The 17,750-nt window shown below is 38.6% G+C and overlaps 1 protein-coding gene and 2 non-coding genes across 3 annotated transcripts; 2 read left to right on the top strand and 1 right to left on the bottom strand.

Annotated features, from left to right (window-relative positions):
• Nucleotides 1-13,842, top strand: bzw2 (basic leucine zipper and W2 domains 2). The gene is made up of 12 exons (XM_033975572.2): nt 1-63; nt 939-1,009; nt 1,329-1,505; nt 2,205-2,308; nt 2,385-2,450; nt 4,519-4,654; nt 6,066-6,175; nt 9,466-9,636; nt 10,386-10,532; nt 11,343-11,481; nt 12,953-13,075; nt 13,473-13,842. Exons 2-12 carry the CDS (start codon nt 946-948, stop codon nt 13,499-13,501), a joined length of 1,266 nt encoding a protein of 421 aa, XP_033831463.1. The 5' UTR covers nt 1-63; nt 939-945; the 3' UTR covers nt 13,502-13,842.
• Nucleotides 8,121-8,239, bottom strand: LOC117379172 (5S ribosomal RNA). The gene has a single exon (XR_004542054.1). It is a non-coding gene; the product is annotated as a 5S ribosomal RNA (ribosomal RNA).
• On the top strand, nt 8,536-8,654 carry LOC117379160 (5S ribosomal RNA). The gene has a single exon (XR_004542042.1). It is a non-coding gene; the product is annotated as a 5S ribosomal RNA (ribosomal RNA).
• Nucleotides 13,843-17,750: the final 3,908 nt, after the last annotated feature.

Genomic DNA, 17,750 nt, shown 5'->3' with positions numbered 1-17,750 from the left:
CGAATGTTGCAGCCACCAAATCTGTGGAACTCATTCACGGGTAGCTCCTAGACCCCATCCCTGGTAAGAAAAGACATTTATTTATTTATTTATTTATTTATTTGTAGTCAAGTGTATAATGGAACAATGTTAGAAGAGGGGTTAAACATTCCAATTTCTTCTGACTGTACATTCTTGGGTTTTAAGCAAGGACTGATATTAAAGAAATGAACTATGTTTGAAACATTTAATCTTTTGAATGCGCTAAAGATCCCAAAAACTACTTCAAAACAGTAGTTCAAAACATCAAATGGAACCATGAACAGGCCTTCTAGATATAAAAACATCAAACAAAATGTATTATGTTGTATACATTTATTTTTGAATGGGTGTGTTTTTCTTAAGTATTAAAGTAGTACTTAAGTAGTATTAAGTTCTTAAGTGATATGTGTTTGACAGAAACAAATTCAAACCATCCTATTTAGACAACTGCAGTTATAACCTGGCCAGCAAGATTTTTGCAGTGTTTGTGAAATATTGCGAAACTCACAACAATCCATCTGCTGAAGCTCCTGTGTCCAGGCAAACAGTGGTTCAGACCAAACAGACATTTGGGGTTTGGGCAGAAACCTCGGGTAAAGTACTGAAACAAACTTAAACAAACATGGAGACGCAGACAGGTGCACTTAAAGAGGGGGTATTAAGCAAAATCAACGTTTTGGAGCTACCATGTTAATTAAGTTAATCAAAATCATTTTCATAACAATGAAAGAAAACAATGAAATGAAACAATGAAACATGGTGACCTAATGGCTCTTGTTCTGCTGTTTTGACATTTCCTGCTTTTGGCTCATTTATAAACATAAGCTCTGTAAATATATTTGTGCATGTATAATGTGTCCTATACAATATAATGCTGTGAAAGATGCCCCAGTAATAACAGTGTGTGTCTTGTCCAGGACTTGTATGAATACCGGTAAGCAGCAGAAGCCAGTGCTAACCGGCCAGAGGTTCAAGACCAGAAAAAGGGGTGAGTAGGATTACACAACACTACACCACCCTCTAGACACATCAGCAGACACACTAGTGAGTTGTGAAAAATATTGGAATGGATAACTTGGAGCATAGGGAATAATTGGCCAAGATTGCAGTTTAAGCTCTTTAATCACAATTATTAGCTCGCTGTGATGTACCTGGACAAAAAAATAAATAAACAAAATAAACTGACTGGAGATACATTTTTAAGTGGATAGTTTTACATTTACAAAATTTAGCACTTCTTCCGCCACTGAACACAAAATAAACATTCCCCTCATTCATAATATTGTGTTTTTCTCACTGTGTTGCAGATGAAAAGGAGAAGTTCGAGCCCACAGTGTTCCGAGATACCATTGTTGCTGGTCTGAATGAGTGCGGGCGTGACCTGGAGGCCGTGTCCAAGTTTTTAGACGTGACTGGATCTCGGGTGGACTACAGGAGATATGCGGACACACTGTTCGACATCCTCATCGCCGGGAGCATGCTTGGTACATCTCAGAAAAAAACTATAGGCGTGTTTTTGGTGCAAGGCCTGTGGTTTGGAATGTTGCTGGAGCAGATGGGGGCATTTTGGAGAATCCACATTCAAAGTATTATTATTTTTATTATTCTTTTTTTACCTCTGTACATGCCCACTTCTCTCTACTTGCTTTGTGCACCTTTTTTTTCCTTTTAAAGGTACAGTATGTAGGAGATAGCACTAAATTAGCTTGACTCAATGTAAATAGAAAGTTAAATGGTTAGATTTTTAGCCAGAGCTTTTCCACCTTCAATAAACCACTCATTTATTCACACACACATTCACATACAACAGTGTACGCAGGCACTGGAGGCGAGGTGGATTAAGTGTCTTGCCCAAGAACACAACGGCAGCATTCACCTGTGGGAGCTGAAATCGCATTGCCAAGCTGTGAGTCGGTGGATCTGACCGCTTGACTGATAAAGTTTATGTCTAAAGTGGGAAATAAAAAATCAGAACTGCACTCCTACTCCATTTTTTTTTTTTTTTTTTTGTAATATTCATTTTATATCAGTAGTGTGATTTAAAATGTCCTCAGTATAAATTATTCACTTGAAATAATGAATGTGTCTTGAAAATACCTCAAAACCTTGGAGTGGAATATGTCTGTCTCTTATGTGTATGTTATGTTCTGACTTATCCGTGTTCGTGCTGTGCCGTCTCTCAGCTCCAGGGGGCAGCCGTATCGATGAGGGGGACCAGTCTAAGGTGACATCGGCCTGTGTGTTCAATGCAGAGGAGAGTCACGCTGCACTGCGCCTGTATGCCCAGGTCACTATCACTATCAGTGCTTTTACCTACTGTGTCATATAGTTTTATAGTTGCATTAATGCCAGCTGTCTCACAGGTTTTCAATAAACTCATCCGGAGGTACAAGTATTTGGAAAAGGCCTTCGAGGAGGAGGTGAAAAAGGTACCACTCTACTGGAATTATATTGCTTTGCAGTGACATCATGCTGGTAGGGGTTGTGCATGTCTGACTATGGAGGAAAGTTCAGCCACTACCATAGTGACACAATGCATACATTAACAAGATAAGATAAACCTTTATTTGTCTCACAGTGTTGCAGCCACAGACTGTATATATAAATAGACATAGCTAACTTGCCAGCCACCGTGTTCCAAATAGGAAGTGAGCATGGGCGCACTTCCGGCTCCATCGACTCGTGTTAGCTTGCTCTACATGATATATTTTTGTTTCACTATTGTGTCCATAAATGAAGATATGAACATTAATAACAGACAAATCAGGTGCTTTCTTTCGCTGAGGCTGCTTCCGCTAGCATTAGCAACAGGTTTGATTAACACTGTTGCTCAGCATCCGCTCTTTGCTAAACCAGCAGTGCGGGAGGAAAGGGGCATTGCCTTCAACAGCCTCGCTCCAGATTGGCTCTTTGGTTGCTATGATACTTGTGGTTGAAATTCCAAATATGGAACTTGGCTCCAAATTCTCCTCTGTAAACGCTAACCTCGATGAGCTTCATTTGACTGGAGTCGACCGCTATGGGTGACGTCACACTCACTTAGTCCACTTTTTATACAGTCTATGGTTGCAATGGAAAGATCAAGAACAGGGAATGTTGATATTTTGAACCCTTTTTCCGGTTAGCTGTAAGATTCTTTGTAATGCTCAGCCCACAAATCTACATCACCCGTGCTGACAATTCTCTATAAATATACAAAAACATGATGCAAAACTGTACACAACAGCTTGACAAACCTGATGCAATGTGCAGCAGCCTCATTAGCGGGACACACACTGATTGTGTTGTGATAGTGCTTTGACAGGGGAGTGACTTTGAGTTAGTGTTCATGACTCAACCATAAGAAAGAAACTAGACAAATGGCATGCATAGCAGAGTTCCAAGGTGAAAGCCACTGCTGACAAAAAAGAGCATAAAGACTTGTCAAAAACATCTTGCTGATCCCCAAAGCTTTGGGGAAAATATTCTGTGGATGAAACAATAGTTTAACTTTTTGGAAGCAGTGCATCCCGTTACATCTGGTGTAAAATGAACAGAGCATTTGATAAAAAGAACATCTTGCCAACAGTGAAACACGTGGTGGTGGTGTCATGGTTTGGGGCCTTGTTGCTTCAGGACCTGGACAACTTGCTGTGATTGAAGGACACTTAGGTTCTGCAGCAGGACAATGGTCCACTGCACATCAGCAAGTCCACTTCTGAATGGCTTAAAAAAAACAAAATGAGGGTTTTGAAGTGGCCAAGTCAAAGTCCAGACCTGAACCCAATAGAGATGCTGTGGCATAACCTTAAAAAGGCAGTTCATGCTCAGAAACCCTTCAATGTGGCTGATTTAAAACAATTCTGCAAAGAGTAGTGGGGAAAAAAATTCCTCCACAGCTATAGGATAGACTCATTGCTAGTTATCACAAATGCTTGACTGTAGTTGTTGCTGCTAAGGCTGGTTCAACCAGTTATTAGGTTTATGGGGCATTTACTTTTTCACATGGGTCATGCACGTTCAGATGGCTTTTTTCCCTTCAGCTCAAACTTAAAACTGCATTTCTGTTTAACTTGTGAGTTATCTTGGTCTAATATTTACGTTTGCTTGATCTGAAATGGCTAAGAAGGACAAAGGTGCAGAAAAAGTACAAAATCAGTAAAGGGGTGAATACTTTTTCTGATCCTTCTGACACCTTACAATTTGTGGAATTATGATGACATTTTTACACAAAACAATGAATATATTAAACCAGCATTTATATTTCCTTTTATATATTGGCCTTCCAGAGTTTACTGAGGTCAGTGTGATGTACAGGAATGAAAATAATCACATCTCATTAAAGTGTAAAATAGTTTAGACATAACTAAAACTGATTTTTTTTTTTTTTTTTTTTTTTTTCAAGTTCTGTCCAGAATAATTTATAATTTCTTTATCTAAGGTTTATGGTAGTGTTATTGGCATTTCCACTTGTGTAACAGTCTTAGATGTGATAATGACATTTGTGTCGTTGTGCAGCTGCTGCTCTTCCTAAAGGCCTTCAGTGAATCGGAGCAGACCAAACTGGCCATACTCACAGGCATTTTACTGGCCTCCAACATCCTGCCCCCAGCCATCCTCAGCAGCCTGTTCACCGAGAGCGTTGTCAAAGAAGGTCAGAGAGCAAAGAGCGTGTCATGTCTTCATACTTCACAGTGACATCATGCTGGGGGTGTTCTACCTAGATCTTTACTGTGGAATGTTCAGCAGTTACCATGGTGGCACATCACACACATTAACAAACATTGTTAAAAAAGTTGTTAAGACAAAGAGAAAACTGAAGAAAAAATACAAAATGGATTTCAACAGCACATTTTCAGGAGCCTGTGATCAATACAGGCGTTCACGGCCCTGTTTAGATGTTTGATTTTCAACAATAACAAGAGTGACTAACTGAAAAATGGCTGGCTAATGCTAAAGAGCTTGTGACTGTAATGTTATTTGAGAGACACAGCACAAATCAGCTCACCTGTTGTAGTTCCAGCTAAATTTGCTCTTTATGGTCAGATAATGTTAAAACAAAGCTCGGATTTAAGCCTAACTTGAGTCACAAGGTTTCAGACACAGCAATGCCTCCTGTTAGCATCACACCCCCAGGGAATGCTGCAAAGTATTAATAAACCTTTAAAGTAGGACTAAACACTAAATCCCCTAATTTTTTTTTTTTTTTTTTTTTTTTTTTTGCAAACTAGGTACATTTGCAGCTTTCTGGTCAAAAACGCCTAAATCTAAGTGTGTGCTGCCTTCAGTGGCCTCAGCAGTTTCCAGTAGTTAGTGACATCACACAGGACTGCCCTGATTACAGCCAGATGTGTCTGATTACAAACACCTGGCTGCAGGGGTTGAGTTTGAAGTGTGGATACCTGTTAGATCAATAATAATGTACCTTATACCTCTCAACCCCGCCCTCCTCCTCCTTCACTCTCTCCTTAAGTACTGCCCAGTTCAGCAGCTCTATTTGAAATGTGGTTATGAGTGGAGTTTAGGTGTTTAGTCTCACTTTAAAATGCTATGTCATCAGAATGTTCAAAATGACAACAGAAGGTAAAATGAAGTACAGCATTTTCAATAATAAACTCATATCAGAGCAAATTGGTAATGAATGTAAGTCATTATAACATAAAATAATAGTTTTGAATTTCCAGTGTAGCTATGTCAGTTACCTTGCTCCTCTATAATAAATGGTGGAAAATACTATGATGTAGCCTCAAAACCTAAACCAGATTTATCCTTTATCAGATCATAATAAATAAACAAATCATTTAAAATACAATTGTAAATCTTGTTAAACTGGTCTCAGATACCTCTTAAGTGTGTCTGAATGGTTTTCATTTACCAAACCCATTTTAACTTTGGTGATTTTTCATATTTTGTGTTATTCTGCAACTAATCGTAATTTCCCCAATGAAATCACATTATGTTCCACTTCACTTTTGCCTCCAGATGCATTCATTCTGCACACACTTTTAAAGAGTCTATATATTCTGTTTTCAGTAAGTGTCCCTAACTGTCCATGTGTGCTGCAGGGATCTCTGCATGTTTCGCTGTCAAGATGTTCAAGTCATGGATCGCAGAGAAAGACGCAAACTCAGTGACCTCTTCCTTAAGGAAGTCCAGCCTGGACAAGAGACTGTTGGTGAGACTCTATTAATCTGACCACATCTAATCAGCTCATCAAGGGGAGCATGCTCTCCTCTCAAGTTTAAAGACACCATAAGGAAAATTCAGATTTTAAATTTTATAAACATGACTATACTGTCCCCTGATATGAGGTAAACATGTCCAGATCAAAAATTGCTTTTATTGATAACAACTGTAATGCTGATGTATTCTTAATTCCAAAACACTGGACATGATGTCCAATGAGCCTTTCATTTGGGTTACCTGTTTCACTGCTGAAATCCACTCCCTAAACCCCAGCACCTGCAGCCAATCATGAATCAGTGCTAGTGCAGCCTCTGCTGCTCAGTGAGTGAATTCATGGCCTGTTCATATACTCTATGTGTCTTGTATGTGTCCTCTATCACTAAGGCACTGGCAACCCAGGTCCAGTTTTGATTATGGAGCACAGGCTACATACAGTTCACCTCAATGGTATTTACTCTGATCAATGAAAAACTTTTTTGGGTAGGCAAGCAGACTTGGAGTGGACATCAATATTTAGTTGATAACAATTAATAACATAATAATAACATTATTAGTTATTGTTCACAAATTCATTACTATTGTTATCTATGTCATTCATTCTATGCACCTAGAAACCACATGAAACATAGTAAAAGCTACAAGTAAAATCTGTCAACTGGACAAAAAGCTGTTCATCCAAGCCGCTTCTTCAGAGCTCCTCTGGACCCCAGTCTGCCATACATCTCCATCTCAAAGCCACTAACCACTTCTTTGAGGGTAGTGCAGTTCAAATCTTAGACAGAGAAAAGAAATGGTTTGAGAGGGGAATTAAAGAAGCAATTTTTGTTAAGAAAGACAATCCTTCTTTGAACAGGAATGGGAGCCTGAGACATCATCTTTCCCCATCTTTCTTTGGGTCTGCATCCCCAGACCCAAAGAAAATAAAGGAAACAAAGAGAACAATAGATCTAGCCAGGAGTTGTATGAATATGCTAAGTATGTCTCAGGCACAGTGCACACTTAGTGTAGCTCAGCAGACCTAGCCTAAATACAGAAACTGTGAACAAAAGCTGTTTCCAGTTTCAGTGTAGTTAGCGCCTCTCTTCACATAGATATAGTGTCCATCAGTAATCTGACCAGAATTGAAGAAGTGGCTTAGATGAGCAGCGAAACATCTTCACTCTTACAATTTTTTGTCCAGTTGGCAGATTTTACTTTTGGATTTTACTATGGCTCAGATCTGCACAACTGAGGGATTACACAGAGATATGAATCATATATGACAGCTCATACATACATATACATATGCAATGTACTACACATACGTACATTCATGAAGAGATATTAACAATGACAGTGCACTGGTCAGAGAGGCGCATATAAAACCTCTTTTGCCACAAATCTTAAACACAGCACTGTGTTAGAACAGTGCACTCAAAGATTCAGATCTTTAGGTACTCATAAATTGGTAATTTTATTTACTAACCAAGTAATATTCTGTTCGATTATATCTCATGGGGCTAAATTAAAAAACCAAAAAAAAAACAAAAACAAAACAAAACAAAACAAAACTACCTAACAAACAAAACTCATGAACCTATTTAGCCCAAGAACTACGCCAGATGGCTCCCTCTTCTGGTCATATTGTAGTAGTTCAGCAATGATAACGAGTAACAGTAATTTGTACAATTACTGTAATTGTATTATTACTGTACTGTACTATGGATCAGACCTGGACGACTGAGGGATTACACAAACATAATTTCTACAAAAGAATATGACAGTCATGTAAAGGCGAATATGTTTCTTTTCTCTCTCAAAAAAAAAAATATTATTATTATTATTATTATTATTGTTATTATTATTATTATTATTATTATTATTATTATTATTATTATTATTATTATTATTATTATTATTATTTAGATAACAGGTTGTTTTTTTTAAAGATAAAAAGCTTACAGCACCTGGTATTCCCAGGCGGTCTCCCATCCAAGTACTAACCAGGCCCGACCCTGCTTAGCTTCCGAGATCAGACGAGATCGGGCGTGTTCAGGGTGGTATGGCCGTAAGCGAAGATAAATGGTATGGACACCATTTTTATATTTATTTTCAAGTTCATGAATAGAACGCTATTTAGTTTTAGACATCGACAATAAACAAAATCCTTGGATCAAATGTAGGGGATGCATTTCCCCTTATAATTAACTTAATAACAAATAGAACAGAACAGAAAAGGCAAAAACCAGAAAGTGTGTCTCCAAACATTCATTTTTTACATTTTAGTAGGATTTTCTTTTGGTTTAAAATGTAAGTTTCATTATCTGGTATAAAATAGATATAAAACCGACACCTACCGCTGGTTTCTTCGCTTACGGCCATACCACCCTGAACACGCCCGATCTCGTCTGATCTCGGAAGCTAAGCAGGGTCGGGCCTGGTTAGTACTTGGATGGGAGACCGCCTGGGAATACCAGGTGCTGTAAGCTTTTATCTCTCTTCTTTTTTAAACTGCTATCTTAAGTTACCATTATTATTTAGAGTGAAAAGAAACACTTTAGTCTTTACATGACTGTCATGTTCTTTTGTATAAATTACTGTTACTGTTCATCACTACTGCACTACTACAATATGACCAGAAGAGGGAGCTGTACTGCTACTTTTCTACATTTTAAAACCATGGCTCTGTTAGTTTAAAACTCACTCAGGCGTAGCTCTTGGGCTTACTGTGAATTTTGTCTCTGGTTGTTGTTGTTTGGTGTTTTTTTTTTGTTTGTTTGTTTGTTTTTTTTTGTTTTTTTTTTAACTCCATCTAATATAATAGAACACAATTTTAGAAGGTCAAAAGTAAAGAAAAAAGAAAGAACCTAATAACTCGGTTTAGGCTGCTCAATAAATCACAATAAAAATTAAAGATTCTATTTGATTTAGTCATTTATCAAATCACAGAGGCTGCACTCTGAACAGAATCCTGCTTTTTAATCACTTCTCGCAAATCTAATTGCAACATTTTTTTTATACCCAACTCTTGCGCCCCTAGACGCATTGCTGAACCAGGGAGAGGGGGAGGGGCCACAGAGGGAGGTGGAGGGGACACCATCAGGACTTTGTTTATTATAGATGTCTAAGACTAAAATGGGTTGAATTTTACTACTGCCATCACATTTTTGTTTGCAGCTTCTATATAATGTAAAAATGAGTTGAGCTGAAAAATATCACACCTTTAACAGAGTTTTGTTTTCAAGGGTGGTTCAAAGTGTAAAATCATGATTATTTGAATATTGTGGTGGTGTCTTGCAGGAGCTGTTCCCTCCCTCTAAGCAGAGCGTGGATCACTTCTGTAACTACTTCACTGAGGCCGGACTTAAAGAGCTCTCAGACTTTCTGAGAGTGCAGCAGAGTCTGGGCACACGCAAAGAGCTGCAGAAGGAGCTGCAGGAGAGATTGGACCACAATCTGCCCATCAAAGAGGTACAAAACCAGTGTGAATGCAGCCTTACATATACTCTAAAATAAAAAGATATTTTGACAAGAAGTTAAAGTTTAATACTTGTAATTTATTCATTTTTTATCATTGTGTTGGTCTGGGTTTAGTCTTTTACATTTGGATTTTGACGCAATTTGACTAACAGGATTGGCTTAAAATGTACGACTTGAATTAACAGCACAGTAAAAACATGATGGAAAAGATGTATAGGTCCTATTTACATGGCAATTACTCATTCAAACAGATATGATTAGTTCAAAGAGGTTAATTTTGGTCATGCAAGATTATTCTTAAATAAATGTGTGTGATAAGTGTGTTGTTTACAGACACCTTGACATGTTTTAGATTCCTTCTGCCTTCTTCTTTGTCATGTTACAGTGACGTGCCTTACTGATTTACACAGATTTCTGCAGTCTTACTTCTCCAAAAGAGTTTCCTAGGTCCGTGAGAGCTGATAGCCTTCTGGTCCTGTTTATTGTCCTGTAGGCTCGTTTCTGTATCTCAATAGCCTCCTTAATCCAACGTTTGTGTTTTTTGTTCTCCATCAATAATTTTTTCATTATTATTTTTGTGTTTTTCCAGTACATAATAAAGAGAGACATATATATCATCATAACTTCATGTGACCCTTCGGAAAAAGGGATGGAGAAGGCATCCAAAATATGTCAAGGCATGTGTAATAGAAGTATTATTCTTGGGGCGTCTGGTCTAACTGTGAATGATCCTGCTTCAGATGGTGCAGTATGTGAAGGAGGAGATGAAGAAGAATGATCTGCATGAGCCTGTGGTGATGGGCCTGCTCTGGACGTGTCTGATGAACGCTGTGGAGTGGAACAAGAAGGAGGAGCTGGTGACCGAGCAAGCCCTCAAACATCTCAAAGTACTTACTTCTGCTTACCGGACCAACAACTGTTATGTGTGATGTACTGTGTGAGGATATAGAATTGTTTTAAAGGCCTGATTTGTACAAGATTTTTACTGTCCCTAAAACATGAAAAACTAGTTCATCAACAGTTTGAAATGGTGAAAAGTTATTCCTCATTACCTTATACAAGTATCTACCACAATGAGTTAATAAGCACTTTTCACAACTTTCAGAGGCCAAAGCAGAATTTGTTGTTAACTCATCAAAAACATACCCTGCTGTATTCACACATTAATAATTAAGGATTGCTCAGAATGCTCTGTTCCACCTTGTGATGTCATGTAGTGGTAGGTTTCAAGTTAACCCTTTAGTTCAGTAGAGATTGGCAATTCCTGGGCTGAAGTTATCCAAATGATTCAAGTGAAGGTGTATGGAGATTAAATCACAGTGCAGGTGGTGGTGGTGGTGGTGTTTTCTGTTTGACAGAAGAACACCTGCCACAAACCCTGCCTTAATATGCAGGGTTTGTGTGTGGTTTGTGTGAATGAAACAAAACACAAGTCCAGGTATGTGTTTGATGAGGAATAAAATAGATTTGAAAATATTGCAATATGGGCCCTTTAACACATAACATTTTATATTGTTTTCAAACATGCACGGATGACATCTAAAACATCTGCAGGCATGTTTTAGATGAGGAAACAATGTTATAGTATATTTATTTGCAGTTTTTCTCTAAGTGTTATCTGTGTTACAAACTGACTTGTCCTTGATGAAGAAATGAACTGGTTAGTCAGAGTTATAACCGCTCTTGTCTCTGTGCAGCACTATGCCCCCCTGCTGGCCGCCTTCAGCTCTCAGGGTCAGTCTGAGCTGGTCCTGCTGCTGAAGATCCAGGAATATTGCTACGACAACATCCACTTCATCAAGGCCTTCTCAAAGATCGTGGTGCTCTTCTACAAAGGTGAGATCCTTGCCCAGACACACTCTTGCTCTGTCAGTGTGGAAGTATTGTCTTTTCTCTGTTGAATAAACCAATGCACATGATGTTCTTGTGATGCGTAGGTCATCTTTTTTTCTGAAATCGCTTACGCACTCATATGATATAGTGCAGATGCAAGCTTTTAGTAGAGTTTGGGGCTAAAGCAGTCTGGATCATACAGGAGAGGAGCTTACCTGACACAGCGTGAGCACGCTCTAGACGTCTCAATCCAGGAGCCTTGACTTTGTGCTATAGGCCTATATGATTTTTGACTTGCCTTGTTCATGCTGGAGCACCTTTCGTGTAGTTCTGATGTGTTGCTGTAAAACTGTAAGCCTGTTGATAACGTGGTTGCTCCGTGCTCACAGAACCTTTATTCCCTTCTCTTGCAAAGTTGTATTGATAATTACATCATTAATGAGGATATAAAGCTGATTTTTTGCTTAAATGTGTTTAATTTGTGAAGTAAATCCATCAGTGTTATACGGTATATCACAAACTGACTCCTGTCACAGTGACATAAACTCAAGTTTATGTCCCCTCGAGTTTTTGAGTTGAAATTCAGACCTGAGTTGCACTTATTCCTGCTTTTCTGAGTTGGAGATCGGATCTTCTGTGTTTCTGCGATCACATGAATGCAGCAATAGCATCCTATCCTCAGACAGACCAAATTATACCAACATTTAAAGGGCCTGGCTGGATTTCAAACCATGAATCCAAAATACGTTTTAGTTTGAACTTTTAGCCCCGCCCTCTTAGTCCTTTCTGTCACTGTGATATTACACCATGACCATAGACTGTACAACGAAGTGGACAAAGTGAGCCCGCACCACTGGTTTAGCAGGGAGCAGGTGCTTAGCGATGCTGTCAATCAAACTTGTCCTGACTGGGGAAAGAAGGTACCTGATTTGTCTGTTATTAATGTTCATATCCTGATTTAGGGACAAAATAAAAACACCAGGGTCATGGCTAATACAATACAGGGCTAATACAATTAAGGCCAAAATGATGAGCCTGGAAGCAGCAGTACAGAGAGTGGGGTGACAATTTTTCAATACAAAGTGAATTGGAGCCATTCGATGAAGTCTAATTGCACCCATACTCGAATCGGAGTCATGCTCAGACGCTTGGAACATGACGTTTTATATATGCAGTCTATGCCCATGACACAGAAACAGCAGTCTGGGATGGTGTCAGGCAGTTGGTTTCCATGAATCTTAGTAACAATGTGCCCAAATGTACGAAAAGAAGAAAAGAGGAGACCCTGTCAGTAGCTTCTGTATTATTATTATTATCATCCAAGAAAATGCTATGTCAAATGAATGGATTATATTTTACATTATATTTTTTCATGCATGATGTACAGATAATTTATCTTGACAATAATAAATTCAAAAGAGGTAAAGGCTTTTTAAGTGTTAAAATATTGATGTAATATGTTTGTGTCTCGTAGCTGATGTGCTGAGTGAGGAGGCCATCTTGAAGTGGTACAGAGAAGCACACTCAGCCAAAGGGAAGAGTGTCTTCTTGGAGCAGATGAGTAAATTTGTGGAGTGGCTCTTGAACGCTGAAGAAGGTATATAGCATCTGTCGTTATTTTTGTACTCTGATTTTAGCCTTTTAACATCAGCCACAATCAGTCATTCCCAGGAGCAGTAGTGATGGATGAATCAATAACAAAATATCAATATAGGTAAGACAAGGTATCAATATATTATTATCGACAGTCAAACCATAGTATTACTTGGTACTGGATTGAAACAAGAATCACTGGTATAGATCATCAATAGGTAGCAGATCTTCCCATCCCTATTATCTTAGCATGACATTTTGACATTCCTTCCCTAATGGTCAGCAAGCTTTTTTATCACTACCTTTTTTGTTTGTTTTTAATAAGTGTTAAATTGAAGTATGCTGTGTTCAAAACTACCAGCAGATGTCAATATTTATGCACTGTTTCTTCTTCTCCGCAGAGTCTGGATCAGAGGGAGAGGAAGGCTGAAAGTAACATCTATCCTCTGGGGAATCTCCATACAAGTTTTTGGACATAGGGCCTTTGTTATGCTTTGGAAAACAGATATAACATTTTACAACAGCATTTTAATATGACAATGTTTTAACCTTTTTGTGAATAAAGTGATTTTATATTTATAATGTATTACGTCTTTTAATCACTATAGCTTTAAAGGGGCATTATGTAACTTTTCTGGTAGGGAGGTCTCGATAGTGCTGCAATTGCTTTGTCTGGAATGTCCCACAGTATGGCATTAAACGTAATTACAGGTATTTATGCTCCCTTCATGTGCTATGGGAATTATGGTACACTACTTTCAGATTGGCAAAATGCACATGAGCGACTCCTCATGTGGTATTTTCTAAAGGAGAACTAGGAAATAATTTTGTTACCCAAAATGCTGAGATGAAAATAACCTTTGACCTCACCGTGGTGGACAGGAATGAATGCAGAAAATTAGCATTTTTACACCTGTCAGTTGGTTGTTCATTATGCATGATTTACAAGGTTAATGTACGTCTGTGGTGCATTTAGTGGCAGACCAGAGAAGTTACCATCTTTCCACGTGTGAAATCCTATGCTATAAAAAACTGACATTGTATGACGTTTTCTCATCACAAACATGCCTGGAGTTGTGTTTTATTTCATTTGTATATCCTTATATAATGCATCAATATAAAATCATGTATTTGAAATTTGTCAGAACAAATATATTATATTGTCAGATCTTGAGGTCAAAATAAGTCTGCTGTGTGCTGTCTGAATCAAATTTTAAAGCATAATATCGAATAATTAGGAAATGTGCTAGCATGCTAGTTGTTATTAGCTTTACTAGGGTCACGGCAAAACTCTGCTCTGGTCTCTGAGAGATGTGAAAGTGCTTATAAGCTCTCTGTGGTGAAGAGTTAGGATGCTCAGAATGCATAATGCATAACATTTTTTAAATAGTAAAAATCACGTACAGTGGCAGTAAACATGCCAAAAGTTTCTTCACTCTTCAGTGCATAAGCAGTTAGAGGCATCGTGCTCTCTGCTGGCATTCACAAACATATAATCTCCACATATACAAAGTGAACAACCAAAATAGTGAAAACCCTGAATGCAATGTAGAGTTATCCTTGGCCTACTGTTTAATAACACTTTCATTATGTCAGCTGGAGTTTAGATAAGAGAAGAAACTAATTAGTGACTCATAACTGATTCAGAAGCGTCACTGTTTACTTTCTCACAGGTCAAACCTACGCACTATAATTATATACAAGTAGTGTTGTCACGATACAAAATTTACAACGATACAACTCCATTTCAATACCAAGGAATTGACAAAATACTTAATACTGATTCTGATGAAAACTGCTAATTTTTAAGTAAAGAATGTCAGTGTCAACACAAAATATTAGTACTTTCTTAATGTTACAATGAGATCTTATCTGTTTTGATAAAGCTCAAATCATTATTAAAACAGGCAAAAAATGTTCAGTATCAATAGTTGCTCAAATGAATATCTAGTTTCGATATTAGTTTTAGTATCGTTTAGTAGTATCGATTAGTATTTGATTTCAGATATTTTTGCCAACCCTACATGCAAAACAGTCATTATAAAATATATTTGTGTCCATTTAGTTCCAATGTAGACTTGGTTTGGTCCTGATCTAGTCCTGGTTTAGTTCTAGTGTAGACCAGGTTGAGTTCCAAGTTTAGTCCCTGTTAAGTCCCAATTTTGATGTGTGTACAAGAGCGAACACACCTTCAAATACTACAGTGTACCTCACCTAAAGTAGAAATAGGTCAACAAGGACTAGACTGGAACTAAACCAAGTCTAAACCAGATCTTTTCTAAACAATGATTAAAGATGCATTGTGTAACGTTTCTGGTGTAGGGCCAGTTATTACCTGCTTGTCTCCATGTTATTGCTGTGCCTATAATGTCTTACAATTTGGCTTCAAACTTATCTATCCAATTGAATTACATTCTTAGTGTGAGTGGGGTCGCCTCACTACAGATCTGACCTGTAATTTGGCCCGGTGCTGTCACCTTCTGGTCTCTGTGGAAACAGATAAGTTTATAATGGCATACTACTGTTATCATACTAAAATTTCAAATTAGATTTTGGTACTATGGAATAGACCTGATACTAAATACCAACTCCAATACCACAATGACAGTGAAAAACACTCTTTATTTAGGTAATAGAATGTGATTTTCAACATTAAATCATAGGGGGTTTTTTCTCTTGGATTTTGTTTTTTTTTATATTCCCATGTGGCCTTATATCTGTGTAATCCCTCAGTTGTCCAGTGTCGTAACGTCGGGGTTGGGGTGGACCAAAGACGTGCAGGACTCGGGACAGGTTTACAGTGTTTTATTTACAGTTAGTGAAAAGTACAAATAGTTCAATAATCCAACAAGAGCCGCGGGCAGGGCGTGAGCAAGAGCCAGGGGCGCATCGGGGAAAAGCAGAGATGGGAACAGGAATCCGCCGGGAGCGGGACGCAGACCAGACCGGGGCCAGAACCAGAGGAAGCCGAGCCAGAGCAGACAGGAGAGCGGGAACCGGAGCCGGGGCGTGGTACTACCGGGGTCCAGGACGAGGGGAGGTAAAGGTAACGAGTAGACAATACCAGAGCTGGAGCGCAGAGTCAGGAACAGGGCCAGAAGCTAGGAGCTGTGGAGGTCAGGAGACCCGGAACCTGGGAGGCAGCAAACTCCAATTAGCATCAAAAAGGACAAGAGACAAAAATGCAAAAACAGAGCAGGTAAAATCACGTTGACACACAGACGATCTGGCACCGAGTGTCTTCTCCCAGCTCCTCTTAAGCACAGCAGGTGGTGGTGATTACCCTGATGGGACACAGGTGCGCGCGGGAGGAGCCGAGGGCTCCGCCCAGCTCCAGGTACAGCCAGGTGAGGGAGGGGGAAGAGCACACGGGAGGCAAAAACAGAGCAGAGATACGTGCCTCATGACATCCAGGTAAATTCCTACTTGGCCTAAGTGGTTTTTTTTTACAGCTGTTTTATACAACTCCAGATCATTATAAAACTATTCAGTAAAGATGGATTTCTGTCCTGTAAATGTGACTTTTTTAGTATGATACCTGCTTAAATGTGTTTTGAACATTTCAGGCAAAGTATTAACATCTCATTAACTAGAAAAGTTACACAGTGCACCTTTAAATTAAACGTGTAATATTTAACTTTTCACCAAGTGTTTTGTTTCTATGTTAGGAGAAAGACAAAGTAGGTCTGCCACTTGACCCAGAAACAGTCTATTCACCCCTCTGCATCTTTAATGAGAGCTGGTGTAACGGGATGGCCTCCAGAGCCATCCAGAACAAAGTTATTTTAATCATCCTTACTCATCTGTAGGCGGCATTTCAGACGGAGGATGGGTGGTACCTTTTAGAAACAAGGCTAGATAAATATCCCGTTCATTTTTGCTGAGAAATAACAGGACTTTACTGCAGCCAGTCAGAGACTGAATGAGCCAGAGCCCGCCCACCCATCATGCGCCTTACAGGGTCCAGTTAACGCTGCTCAGACTTGTCCCGGATATGACGACTCTACAAAATAAAAGTTGCAAATGGTATAACTAAAAACACAAAATGTTAAAAAAAAAAAAAAAAAAAAAGGGTACAAGATTATCTATACTGTTTTATAAATATATCTCATTTCACCTGTCCCAACTTAAATAGTGACATGACACAAAATTTTGAAAATATTATTATCCCAAGATGTCTGCGTAATCCTTCAGTCGTCCAGGTATTTAGTAGAGTAAAAGAAAAAAAATTATTTGTCAATTTACCCTTGTCATAAAGTTGTAGGAGTGAAGGCGTTTTGCTGCTCATCCAAGGCACTTCTTCACTTCTGGTCAGATTACTGCTGGACACCACCTTGGCCATTGTGGTCCTGGAAGTAAACTTTCTATTCATTTTTGGCACACTGATTCAATAACTTAGCAGTTTTCAAAGTTTCAGAAATATATTTTAAATTAAAATATAGGTCCTGTGGTCATTAGTTACCACACAGCTGATTATGTCTGAGCAAGCGTTCAAACTTTTAATATTATTTTTTTCTTAAAAGTCTTTATGGAAAAAAATGAATGACAAATTTACTTCTGTAACCAGGGAGTGTTCAGTCACTGTTTGTCCCCACTGAGCAGACACGTTTAATGCCAAACATCTTCATCTCCCCGCTAACCATATTTTATGTTGAAATGCACTTTTCTGTACTTCCGGT

Source organism: Periophthalmus magnuspinnatus, chromosome 11 (genome assembly GCF_009829125.3).
Source record: "Periophthalmus magnuspinnatus isolate fPerMag1 chromosome 11, fPerMag1.2.pri, whole genome shotgun sequence".
NCBI lineage: Eukaryota > Metazoa > Chordata > Actinopteri > Gobiiformes > Gobiidae > Periophthalmus > Periophthalmus magnuspinnatus.
Note: the sequence above shows the minus strand (reverse complement) of the source record. Positions and strands in the feature narration are given on the sequence as shown.